The sequence below is a fragment of the Saimiri boliviensis genome, chromosome 11 (assembly GCF_048565385.1).
Source record: "Saimiri boliviensis isolate mSaiBol1 chromosome 11, mSaiBol1.pri, whole genome shotgun sequence".
In the NCBI taxonomy this organism is placed as follows: domain Eukaryota; kingdom Metazoa; phylum Chordata; class Mammalia; order Primates; family Cebidae; genus Saimiri; species Saimiri boliviensis.
The window spans coordinates 1,107,834-1,120,368 of record NC_133459.1 but is presented as its reverse complement, the minus strand read 5'-3'; the positions used below and the strand labels follow the sequence as shown (position 1 = coordinate 1,120,368).

General features: G+C 65.5%; 1 protein-coding gene across 2 annotated transcripts; it reads right to left on the bottom strand.

Moving 5' to 3' along the window:
- Window positions 1-1,207: 1,207 nt before the first annotated feature.
- GABRD (gamma-aminobutyric acid type A receptor subunit delta) lies at window positions 1,208-12,232 on the bottom strand. 2 transcript variants are annotated; one of them, XM_039474456.2, is made up of 9 exons: window positions 12,009-12,232; window positions 6,474-6,586; window positions 6,147-6,214; window positions 5,655-5,875; window positions 4,219-4,301; window positions 3,553-3,690; window positions 2,653-2,808; window positions 2,169-2,386; window positions 1,208-1,971 (listed from the first exon to the last, which is right to left on the bottom strand). In XM_039474456.2, the coding sequence occupies exons 1-9, from the start codon at window positions 12,074-12,076 to the stop codon at window positions 1,672-1,674; spliced, it is 1,365 nt and encodes a 454-aa protein (XP_039330390.1). In that variant the 5' UTR covers window positions 12,077-12,232; the 3' UTR covers window positions 1,208-1,671. The 2 variants fall into 2 exon arrangements, with proteins under 2 accessions (XP_039330390.1, XP_074236039.1); XM_074379938.1 differs by lacking the exon at window positions 12,009-12,232 and adding an exon at window positions 6,682-8,706.
- Window positions 12,233-12,535: the final 303 nt, after the last annotated feature.

Sequence of the window (12,535 nt, the reverse complement as noted above, 5' to 3'; positions counted from 1 at the left end):
GGGTTCCAGCAGCGACAGAGGTGCAGCGTGGGGCCATGGTCTGGGCAGGAGGGAGCAGTGCCCTCATCTGCTCTCGGGCACAGCCTGGCCCTGGGGCCAGCAGCTCGGCCTGAGTCCATCCCTAGGTGCGATGCCTGGGCCCCAGGGGTGACTTGATTTCACTGCCCGCCCAGCCCATCAGGGCCGCCACAGGTCATGCTGAAGACAGGTGGCTCATACAGTCACCCTGGGTCCTCGGTGGTGTGGGGGTGGGGCCCCCAGACCCAGTTGCCACCCTGATTCCACGGGGCACTGGCCTGGCCGACTTTGCCACCTTGCGAGCCGCCGTGTGGTGGCTCCAGACACCTGGATCCTGCGGCGATGGCAGAGACCTGACAGATACTTCAACTGCTCCCTTCGGGCTCTTCCTCCGGTTGTGACCCGGCACCCTGGAAAACCTGGGCCCCTCATTCAGAGCTGCCCATTAGCTGCTCCGATGGCCAGAGGGGTCCTTGGGCTGCAGGGTGGTCACCCTGTGTCTGTGGCAGTGGCCACAGGTGGGAAGGGGCTGTGGTGTTTGTGGGGCCTTGGTGGCCTCCAAGAGCCTATCCTCACATCCAAGAGAGGGTCATGGTGGCACCCAGCCCTGGACAGCTACTGGACAAGGGCCCCAGGGACCAAGGGCGCAGCAGTCCCTCTCACCCCCTCCAGGCCTCTTCTGTGCCTCGGCCCTCCCTCAGTACCCAAGACATGGCTCATCTGGGGTGCAGCCTCTGAGCCCCTATGTCACTGAGCCTCTGTCCCGGTCTGGTGTTGAGCCCCAGGATCCCAGGAAGGTACCGCAAAAGCCCAGGCTGTGGGACCAGCAGCCCTGAGCTCACTCCAGCCCAGGGTTACCACAGGCTCCTGCCTCACACCCCTGGAGAAAACGGCCTCATCACAGCCCAGGGACACAGATCGGAGACACAGTGCCTGAAGCCAGCATCACAAAACCTGGCTCTTCCGGAAGCTCTTCCCTCGCAGCCCGCCCTGCCTCTCGGAACCCTGCCCCACCCTGCAAGAGGTTTGTCCCGCCCTGGGCGAGGTGTGCTCCGCTCTGGGTGTTCAGTGGGCTTCCACAGCTAGCTCCCACCAAACGCCACCCGGGAGCCTGCAGCTGGAGAAGGGTGTCGGGCAGCTGGGGTGGGCTCCAGGCAGCTGGACAGGATTGAGGTGCCGCACAGTGAGAGAAGGAACCGGCCCCGGCCAAGGCTTTATTTCATGCTGGGACCAGCAAGACCTCACGGACGCCTTCGCGGTTCACCGGGGGGACGTCCGCTCCCGCCTCCTCCCACGTGCCCATCCCGATCCTGCAGAGCGAAGACCTAGAAACCAGGATCACTTTCTGAGGCTAAAACTCCACGGCTCCTGAAGAGCCCAGAACCCGGCCGGGCTCAGCCTCTCGGTCACACTTTCGGCTGCTTCGTCCGTGCGGGTCTCAGGCCGCCCGCCGGGAGCTCCGGGCTGGCCTTTCGGGTGAGGTGGGGGTCCGAGCTCAGGAGGCCGAGGCTTCCCCTTGTTCTCCGTGGCCGAGGGTCATCCCACCTCGAGACACGCAGAGAGGAAACACGGCCCGAGGGCTCCTTCTCCCGGGAAGTTTCTGGGCTGCCGCAGCTGGCCAGCAGGACAAGCGAGGGTGGCCCGGGCCCGCGCTCACATGGCGTACGCCGCCCAGTAGATGACGTTGACGGCCGCGAACGCCGCGGGGAACACGGCGCGGGCGTAAATATCGATGGTGTCCGCGTCGATGGGCCTGAGCCGGGCGCGGATGCCCCCCTGGCCTCCGGAGCGGGCCGCCCCCTCCTTCTTGGTCTCCGCGGTCTCCACCCCCGCCGACCTATAGGAGCCCATCAGGTTCCCCGGGACGCGGCGCTGCCGGCGGGAGATGGCCAGCTCCTGCGTGACGCCGGCGGCCGAGAGGGAGAAGAGGACGATTGCGCTCCTCACGTCCATCTGCACGGGGCCGGTGGGGGGGCAGGGCTGAGTGCTGCCGTGCAGCTCCCGGGCCCTGGACCACAGGGACTCCCACGCGGGGCCCCAGCACCCCACGCTCGGGGAGCGCAGCGGGGACCTGCGGTGGGCGAGGGCAGCGGAGGGGTTCTGGTCCGGGCCCCCAGTAGCGCTGTCCCTGGCTCAGCCCCAGGCCTCACCTCTGCCCTGGGCCTGGAGACCCTGACCTTGGTCTTCTGCTTCTGCTTCTTCCTGTAGTCAGCGTTGAAGTGGGCGAAGGCATACTCCACCAGAGCCGCGAACACAAAGACGTAGCAGATCCAGAAGTAAACATCCAGGGCCTTGATGGCCGACGCCCGTGGCAGGGACGAGCGGGCACTGACCATGAGTGTGGTCATCGTCAGCACCGTGGTGATGCCTGCGGGCACAGGTGGTGCCATCACCGTAGCCCTGCCCCAGCCTTGGCGCCTGTGACCCACAGATGAGGGTCTGCTGGCCCCCACCCCCATGCCCACCCCAGGGAGCAGGTACTGCTCCCCTGACTCGGCCTGGTCTGGCTGGTCTTTGCCCCAGGGCAGCTGGCACGGTCCAGAGGCCAATGCCAGGCCCCCAGCCAAGGGGTAGGGAGTCCTGCTCCACAGGCGCCCCGCCCAGCTCCCTTGGAGCCGCGGTGAAGCCCCGTACCTAGAGACACCCTGGCGGGCACTGCTGCCTGGCTGATCCAGAAGGAAACCCAGGACATAGCGACCAGCAGGACAGAGGGCATGTACGACTGGATGATGTAGACGCCGCGGTTCCTCCGCAGATGGAAGTGCAGGCTGAGCCGCGGGAACTGGCCGGCTGCGGGGATGGCTGCCGTCAGCCCCCCATCCCTGCCCGGCCCAGCCCACCGAGGGACTCCAGGGCATCAGGGTTTGGCAGCTACGGGACCCACGGTCAGTCTCAGAAGAGAGACTGAGCCCCTGCTCTACCCACCAACCACGCGGCCGGAAGTCGGGGAACTCGGCCCTAGGTCTGGCCGCAGGACAGGCTGGTCCTGAGCGGGGTCGCCCAGAGGACAGGGAGAGGCTGAGGTTGCCGCTGGCCTCACATTTGCCGGGCTGGCCCCGGGGGACCCTTGCAGCCAACAGGGAGGGCTCGCCCCTTTCTCTCCTAAGGCTCCTGGAAGGCACCAGCACGGGACTCACTGGCTCCAGATGATGGCTGGGAGGGGGGCGCTCAGGGAGAAAGGGTGGTGGGGCTGGGAGAGAAGGTGGCCATGGGAAGCTTGGCCCCTGAGCCCTGCAGAGCCCAGGCTAAAAGAGCTTCCCACGCCTTGGGTTCCCTGTACACCTGGAGTGCTGGGAAGAGAGAAAGCACCGAGGATGAAGACGGGAAGGCCTGACCCAGCCCACACGACGGCAGGCCCAGAGGCCCCGGCCCGGGTGCAGCCAGTGCCAGGGAGCAGGTTCCTAAGGCAGCAGCGTCCCAGCTGCATCCCGGGGGTCCTGGGGGCCTGCGCATGGCTCGCCTACAAAGCGTGAAAACCCCGGGCAGGTGCATGGGGAGGGGTGGCAGGTGCTTGTGGAGGGGCGGGGGCCCTACCGGACTTGAAGTTCATTAGCTCCGTGGTAAAGCGGTAGCTGGTGATGGTGAACTGTGCCAGCTGCAGCTTGTCCAGCCCGTGGATGTGCTCCTGGCTCTCGGACCAGTAGTAGACGATGTCCTCGGATGAGTAACCGTCTGCGGGAAAAGCGCACAGGTGGGCGGCAGAGCCTGGCCCTGGCTCTGGGAGCCCTGGCAGGAGGGCTTCGTCCACACAGAAAGCCTGCAGGGGCCGACACCATGGCAGGACCCAGCAGGACCCCGGCCGGGAGCAAGGAGGCGCTCAGCTCTGGGACCACGTCGGGCTCCCCTGGGCAGGTGGACGGGACAAAGGTGAGGTCACCACTGTCAGGTGACACACAGGGTCTGCTTGGCTGGCTCAGTGGTACCAACCCACGCCACGTCTAGGCTCCACGGCCCGGCTCCCTGGGCAGGTACTGACCCACTGGCCCGGGTCCCCGGGCAGGGCACTGGCCCACCGGCCCGGCTGCCCAGCCCTTCTGCCCCTTCTCCTCCAGCCCAGGCTTCTGGCTCATGGGGAAGCTGGTTCGGTGCTTCCCTACACCCTGAGCCGGGCCAGACTGAGGCTCTGCCCCCTGCTCGGGAAGCCAGCATGCCCCTCCCCAAGCCAGGAGAAGCCCCCGCCCGCCTTGCATGTCCACTCACAGCTCTCCAGGTCCAGCATGCACTCCTGCTCGTCCATGGGGTACTTGGCCAGATCCATGTCGCAGGCCACAGTGGAGGTGATTCTGCGAGGACAAGCAGGTCGGTGAGGCCTCGGGGTAAGCCCAGCACTCCAGGGAGCCTGGCAGTTCCCCTGCAGAGACGGCCCCTGAGCACTGGGGCTGCCTGGAGCCCCAGCTGCATCCCAGGCTTTGTTTGCTAGCTGCCCAGAATCTGAATAAACCTGAAACTATGCTCAACTTCACAGACGTTTGAGTCTTCCTTTAGGACTATCAAGAACTGGCACAGGGGACCTGGCCCAAGCGACTGCGGGCCACAGTAACATCGGCCAAGAGCTGCCACGCACTTGATTTTCTAGGAGAAGTCAGACATTTAAATTCTTGTGTAAAATATCCTAATTTTTTTGTTCGTCTTTGAGACAGGGTCTCACTCTGTCACCCAAGGTGGAGTGCAGGGTGCGATCTTGATTCACGACAGCCTCAACACCCTGGGCTCATGTGATCCTCCCACCTCAGCCTCCCAAGTAGCTGAGACCGCAGGTGCACACCACCAAACCCGGCTAATATTTTTTATTATTTTTGTAGAGGCACGGTGCTCTTTCTGTTGCCCAAGCTGGTCTCGAACTCCCGGGCTCAAGAGATCCTCCCACCTCAGCCTCCAAAAAGTGCTGGGATTACATGCATGAGCCACTGCACCCAGCTGCCTTCTGATTTTTCAAATGTTGTGAACTAATTCCATTTTTAAGAGACACGTGTCCGAAAACAGGCTCTCAAACGAATCTGTGCACACACATGTTCATAGCAGCGTATTCATGTTCGCCAGCACTGGAAGCAACCCAGGCACCCTCGGCAGGGGGACCGGAGGCAGTGGGCATCACCTGGCCGTGGCAGGGAAGGCAGCCCTGACCCCAGCTTCGGCAGGGACGAACCCTGAGGAAAAAAGCTGGGAACGAAGTCAGAGTGGCAGAGGCCCCCACACAACGTGCGATCCCTTTTCGGGGAGCTTTCTGTCTCTGGGCAGACTCCGGAGACGGAGAGCAAACGGGTGGCCGCCGGGGCTCCGGGGGGCGGCGGGGAGGCCGCATCTCCTTCGGGGGTCCTGACATGTTTGGGGCTGGACAGAGGCGGGTCGCACAACGTGGCGAATCTGCCAGATGCCACCGAATTGCTCACTTTAAAAAGGTTAATTTCATGTTATGCAAATTCCACCTCATTTTCAAAACCAAAAGGCACTGCGTTGGCCAAAAAGCCACATCTGCCGGCTTCCTGTCGTCGACCTTGGAGCGGCTGCTCCCCGGCAGCTGCGGGATAAAAATAACTAGCAGCTTCGGCCCCCACCCCCGGCTCCCGCTGCAGCCTTTCCGAGCCTCGCAGCATCTGGGCGCCGTCGTGGCCCGGGCCAGCGTGGTGCCCGCTCACCGGATGCTGTACAGGATCACGCCGTCGGGCTGCAGCCGGATGAGCTTGTTCTCCACCGTCACGTCGTGGAACCAGGCCGACTTGGCGTTCACGATGAAGGTGTCCGGCAGCCACAGCTTGTCCACGAAGCGGCTGTCCAGGCCCAGGGTCTCGTTGGTGTGGTTGTAGGACAGCCTGCTGTCCCGCCAGCTCTGGTGCAGGAAGACCGTCATGGTGTACTCCTGCGGAAGAGGGGAGTGGGGGTCAGCTCGCTCCTTCCCCAGGGATGTGCAGCGCAGGACAGAGGCAGGGCACCCACCGTACCTGGGGCAGAGGCAGGGCACCCACCGTGCCCGGGGCAGAAGCAGGGCACCCACCGTGCCTGGGGCAGAGGCAGGGCACCCACCGTGCCGGGGGCAGAGGCAGGGCACCTGCCATTCCTGGGGCAGAGGCCGTGGGCACCCACCGTGCCCGGGGCAGAGGCAGGGCACCCACCGTGCCCGGGGCACCTACCATGTTGGCTTCTGAGATGTGGTCGATGCTGGCCACCTCCAGGGCGAGGGCCACATTCACGGGGGGACCTGCGAGGAAGGGGCAGAACTCAGGAGAGCTGAGGCCAGCCCAGCACAGGAGCCAGGATGGGACCTGTCCGGGATTCCAGTCACACGCAGTTGGCGGGCACGGCCCCAGAAGCTGCACCTGCCTGGCCGTCTCTGTGGGGGCCTGGCTCTGACCGAGCCTCCTGGGATAGCCAGCCTCCCTTGCCCAGAGACCAGCGGGCCGCACACCCACAGCCTCACCCGGCTCCCGCGGCTCCTGCCGGCTTGGACAACCCCTCACCTCCGATGCCTGGCCGGAAGTTGCGGGCGTAGCCGGCTATCAGCCCATCCAGGTTGGGGAGCCAGGAGATTTCCAGGTTGGAGCCCACATAGTCGCCAATGTCATTCATTGCTCTGGGGAGGCAAGGCCACTGGTCAGATGAGCCAGGACTTAACTGGATTCCACTGAGCCCGGGTCCCTTCTGGGGACGCAACACTGTTCTGGGCACCTGTTTTGGGCCAGGGCGCAGGGGGCCCGCTGTGGGAGCCCTGGCAGGCGGGGGCCTGGCCAGTCCCTGAGGCTCTGGCCGGCCACAGGACGCAGGGGAAGTCCTCGGCGTCTTCCACCGGCCCTGACCCGGCTGCCTCCTCCGACCTCAGCATGCGCTCTGCCCTCCTGGCTTCGAGGGCGGTGGCCTGGTGTGGGCCAAGACCCCATGATAACAGCCTCCCTGACTCTCTCCTCTGCCAGCCCTCGGAGGCCGGCCTCAGGGTCTCCAACACCAGGGTCCCTCACCGAAGACGCCTCCTTGTCGGCTTGAGGGCGGAGCTTCCCCCCGTAGGCGGTGTGGAGAAGGGAAATGTGAGGAGGAGCCAAGGGGTGGGGACAGGACCCCAAAATCAGGGCCCACAGCCTCCTGCTCTGTCTCCTCCCAGGAAGGCCCAGGGTGGGGCCCAGGTCCCTAAGTGCCATGTGCTCCTGGGGTTTAGCTCAACCTTGGAGCAGCTTGGGGCAGCTGTCAGGGCCAGGGGGTGCCCACGCTTGAGGGAGGCATCCCCTCCCCGTGCACATCATGCTGCTGGAGTCAGGAGCACCCCAGCACCCCTGGCTCCATCCGCTCGCCTGCACCGGGTTCAACAGTGGCCCCCAAAATGCACATCTACCCGAGCCTCGGAACGTGAGCTTATGTGGGAATGAGGTCTTTGCAGCCGTAACTAGTAAGATGAGGCCACACTGCATCGGGTGGGCCCCAGACCCAAGCACCAGTGTCCTGAGACGGGAAGAGGGAAGAGCCCGGTTAATTGTGGAGGCAAAATTGGCGGCGAGGTGTCCACAGGCCAAGGGACACCGGGGTTTCTGCCCCCACCGGGGCTGGAGACTAGTCGGGAATAGAGCTTCCCTCAGAGCCTCCAGGGAACCAGCCCCACCCGCACCATGATTTCCAGCTTCTGGCGCCCCGAGCTGCGAGAGAATGAGCGTCCATCGTTTGGAGCCATCCAGTTTCTGTCGAGGGTCACACCCGTCCTCCCGCACACAGGGTGGGGAGTGGTCCCGGCGTGCGGCCTTGAAAATAACCCCCCTGCGTCCTCAGAATCACTTCTACCCACGCCGGTGGAGGAGTGGCTTCAGGCGTGGCCTCCGGCTGACCAAGCCCCTGAACCTGGCCCGAGCCCTCCCGGAGAGGTGAGGGGTGGAGACCTGAGTCAGGGGCCTCCCGCTCCCCAGCAAGCCTAGAGACAGATTCGACCCCGGTTCAGACACAGCCTCGAGCAGACACCCCGTGCTGGGCCACTCCACCAGGCCAGCAAGCGACCAGCAGTCCCTGGCTTCCTCCACGCCTGGCTCCCCAGAGCCCTTCTGACTGTGCCTCCCGCTACAGCCCTCGGCCTTCAGCTCCCTCGGAGACTGCGACCTGGCTCGAGGCGCCCCTCTGCACTGACTGTGAGGCACAGCCAAGCTGAGGCTGGGCCATGAGCCCCACCCCGAGCAGCCCCGTCCCCAGCGTCCCACGAAGGCCACCTGCAGCCCACTCTCCTTGTCTCTCCAGCTCCAGCCCCCTGGAGTCCCGGGATTCCGAAGAGAGAGGCGAGGGGCGGGGCCCAGGCGGTCCCGGGCTTCAGGCTCAGTCCGGCCCGTGGTGCCGCGTGCGCAGATCCCAATCTTAAACCCGCAGCTCTGGAGAAGGACACGGGCGCAGGGAGGTGGACGCTCCCAATGCCTCTCCCCAATCCTGCCTTCACCCCGCTCCGTAGACTTTATCCTCAGGCGCATCCTGGGGCCCCTGAGGACCACCGGGGTCTGGGAGACAGCAAGGGGGGCTCAGGCCCTCTCTCTTTCCATTGGAACCACGTTTCTTCGTGTTTCACACACTGGCCTTTCACAGATTTTGACTTTGAACCAAACGCTCCTCCGCTAACGAGATTTTGCCAGCCCCGGTCTGCCGCAGACGACCACGGTGGCCCAACCCTGGCAGGAGGAGCAACCCAAAGGCAGCGTCCAGGGCTGCTGTCCCTCCAGACCCATGACACCACGCCCACTGGACCCCCAGGAGTGGCCCGGCGCAGGGCTACAGAGGGGTGGGCACTTTGGTGACCAAGGATAAGATGGAATCAAATTAAGTCCTGGCCTGAGTAAAGCACAATTAAAAATGCAAATGGAAGTCGCCCTGAAGGTCAGACGCAAAGGGATCTGAGTGAGGCTTTATTTTTGGACCAGCCCAGCTGCCATCTAGCCTGCCTGGAATGAGGCCATAGGAGACACCATCCTTCCTGGGCCACGTCCCTTGCCCATCTCGGGGTGGTGGCATGTGTGGGGGTGCACAAAGGCAAGGCCGGGGCAACCCCCGCCATGAAGCTCACCTGGAGGTGCCTTTGCCATCCCCTGGGTGTGAGAAGGAAGCGGGCTCCCACCCCCATGCCATTTCTCACCTAGGAGAGCGGCCAGTCGTTTTCCCACTGTGAACAGATGGGAAGGGCCAGCATGCAGAGGGCGGTGTGCTTCATGCCAGACTCTGGGGTCTGGAGGGCCCCCACGTCCTCAGCTCAGGATGTACAGGGCGGGCAGAGCTAGCGGGGTTGGGGGCACATGCCCTGCACCTGGGGGGCTTGGCACGGGGTTGGGACGTCTGGATTCTGGTGAGTTGTGGAGATCTCGGGAGAGGGCTGCTGCCTCACCTGGTGGCCCTGGGGCCCAGTGGTGGCTTGGGCTTGGAGTTTCCTTTGGGTGGATGGACAGAGAGGCCCAAGGCCCTACACCAGGCTCCAAGTCCACACTCAGATTTAGGACTCCAAACTCAGGGGACAGAGTGGGCGCCATGAACACATGGCAGCTTCACCCTCCACTTGCTCTCCTTGCCCTTCCGGCCCCACTGAAAAACAAACCCATCCCTGCCACTTGTCTGTGCCCTGGGGACAGACAGGGAAGGTAGGCGTAGTTGGGATCCTCCCCCTCCAGGCTCCTCCGTGGCGCACACCCAGCCCACAGATCCCACAGCTCTGCTTTTAGAGCAGCACAAGCCTCCCAGCATCGCAGTTACCAAGGCAAAGAGGAGCCCCGCCACCAGCGCACCGCGAGCTGGCACGGCAGGAGCCGCCGCACAGCTTCTCCAGGGAGACAGAGGTGCCGCCAGCCCGGAGGGCCACCCACACGGGCACGCGGGCGGCAAGCTCGGGGCCTGCTGTGTGCACAGTCTTCAGACTCCGGCCCGACCCGCAGCCGCCACACATGACGCTCCCTTCCTATCGCACCCAACCTTTCCCACCAGGAGCTGCTGCCATGGGGACCGCGGGTGATGGCCGGAACGGGTCCCATGACCTCCAACACTGCTCCAGACAGGGACCCTGAGACTCGGGGGGGAGGGCGGCTGTCCTGGGTTCTGGAGTGGATGGGCACAGACACGGACCGGAGGAGAGGCCTGCATGGACAGCACCCCGCTAAGTCTGAAGGTGGCCCTATGGCTGAGCTGGCAAGTGCTTTCACCCTGGGGGGACCCCCCAGGCCTGCCCCTGGACACCAAGAGCAGCAGGTCGAGCCCGCACATGGGTGTGGGCAGGATGGCCTCAAAGCAGAGGCTGTAGTGTGCAGCCAGGTGGGAGCTGTTTTTACCCAGAGAGTGAGATGGGAGCTCGGAGACGCAGTGCGCCTCCCACTACACAAGGTGTGCTCCCCAGTGGCACCCCTCTTCCAGGGATGGCAATGACCACAGGCCCAGAGCCCACCCTCCTGGCTGGGCCATGGCCTTCAAGCTGTTCTGCCCTGGGAAACAGGCACAGAATCCCTTCCCCAACAGCCCAGGAGCCAGATACAGGCCACGATTAAGCATCTTCAGATTTTAGGAAAGGGAGATGGTGCACCCAGAGGCTGGGGCTGGGGGCAGCCTGGAGAATTTCCCGGCAGGAAACGTAAAAATAGGCCCCAAGGCAGGATTCATAAAGGTGAGAGGAGCCTCACGTCTGTGCAGGACAGGACTTGCCCCCGGCTGAGCTCTGGTGTCAACCTAGGGCTAAAACTTTGGGGTTTCCGAGCCGTCTGTAGTTTAGCCTCTTGACTAAGTGGCTGTGGGCCTGGGCTGGCAGCTGGCCCCATGCCTCCAGCACAGCATCTACGACTGTGCCCCAACGCTCTGCCCTTCCTCTCACCTTGAAGGAGGGAAAGGAGAAGAGGGGAAAGCCTCACCGGGACTGATGGAAGAACAAAGCTCTTCCCAGGACAGGGGCTGCTTAGAGCCGGGCAGTGGTGGCCCTGAGGTCTCCTGACGGGCACACAGCCTCCTGGGCTCTGTCCCCTGCACCTCCAACAGGAAAGCTCTGAATCTCGTCCAGGGCTGGGTGCCGCCACCTCTACTGAGGCCAGCCACCGCCATCTCCACATCTTCACGGTCTCAGATCCCGAATGCTGGGGGATGGGTTATTGCTGTTTCTTCTGCAGTCTTTGAGACGATTTTCAAAGACGCCCCTAAATATCCTCCCGAGAGTGGCTCCTAGGGAAAGTGGCCATGCCCAGTGGTGGAGCCAAGTTGCCCGGGGGTGGCTGGGGAGCCCGTTTCAGATCCCCAGAGAGGAGGGAAGTGGGGGGCTCTGTAAGCCGGAGGGGGCCCCCAGCCCTGGGGGGCCTTCTCAGCCTCTTCCTTCTCTGGGGAGCCCCTCAATACAGTTAAGAAATCCAGCATCTCTTTTCTGTTGCCAGGGGCGCCTGGCCGCCGTCCACCTGCACACACTCAGGAGTTCTGTCTGCACCATTTGAAACGGGCTCCGAAAGGGGCCCCCGGAGGCCGGGCCCACCCTCCGCAGCGACGCAGCCCGTCCCGGACCCGTCGGCCAGGGAAGCTCATTCGCGTAACGGAACGCGCCTCCCGCGGCCAAGCGAGCAGCCTCCCGCCCCGAGGTCCCGGGTCTCTCCTCCCTCCTGCCTGCGGTCCGCGGCGGGACCGCCGAGTGCCGGGGACCAGGGACCCTCCCCGCGCGCGGCGGAGCTGGAGGAACGGGGGGCTCGGACGCCCTCGCCTCGCTCGGGCGGCGGTTCAGCACCGGACGGCGGACAGCACCGGCGCGGGGGCGGGGGCGCGGTCTCCGCGTCCCGGGCCAAGGGCAGCTTCGGGGCGAGTCCTCCGCGGGCGCGGGAGGGCGAGACCCGGGGGAGGAAGGACGCGGGGGAGGACGGAGGACGCGGGGCTCGCAGACTCGGGGTCCGGGGCGCGGGTTGGCGCGGCCGCTCCCCCAGCCGCTCTCTCGGGCAGAAGCGGGACCCCCCCGTCCCCCGACTCCCCTCGACCTCCCGCACCCCGGACCCCCGGACCCCCGGACCCCGCACCCCGCACCCCGGACCCCGCCCGCTCACCGGGTGCCGCGGAGCAGCTGCGCGCAGAGGAGCAGGAGCGGGGCCAGCAGCCGGGCGGGCGCGTCCATGGCCGCGGCGGGCGCGGCGGGACGGGGTCCGCGCAAACTTGGCTCGCGGCGGCGGCGGCGGCGGCGGCGGCACAGGCGGGCGGGAGACGGGCGAGCGCGGCGCGAGCGCGAGGGGGCGGACGGAGCGCGGAGCCCGCCCCGAACCCGCCCCGAGCCCGCCCCAGCCCGCCCCAGCCCGCCCCAGCCCGCGGCTGCCCGCCCCCTTTTCCCTCCCCCTTCCCTCCCCCTTTCCCTCCCCTCCCCTCCCCCCGCCCCCACCCGCATCCCCGCCCGCAGCGCCCCCACTTCGCGGGCAGCGTCCCCGGGCCAGGGCCGGGCACTCCGGACCCCTGACCGCTGCCCTCGCGCCGCCGACGGGCCCTCCGCGTGTCCGCGTGGGAGGCGACCCGCGCGAAGCCCCCGTGGACACCGCGGCCGAACCTCGTCCCGGGACGGTGTGTGGGATCCCACGTCCGCGTG

Bases quoted from the DNA above. Each gene is read 5' to 3' on its own strand.
- GABRD (XM_074379938.1), bottom strand. From the start codon at position 7,145: ATGGCACTTAGGGACCTGGGCCCCACCCTGGGCCTTCCTGGGAGGAGA. The intron at 5,876-6,146 runs GTAGGTGCCCCG...CCTCTTCCGCAG, and splicing joins ACATCTCAGAAGCCAACATG to GAGTACACCATGACGGTCTT. The intron at 1,972-2,168 runs GTGAGGCCTGGG...GGCCCCGTGCAG, and splicing joins TCTCCAGGCCCAGGGCAGAG to ATGGACGTGAGGAGCGCAAT.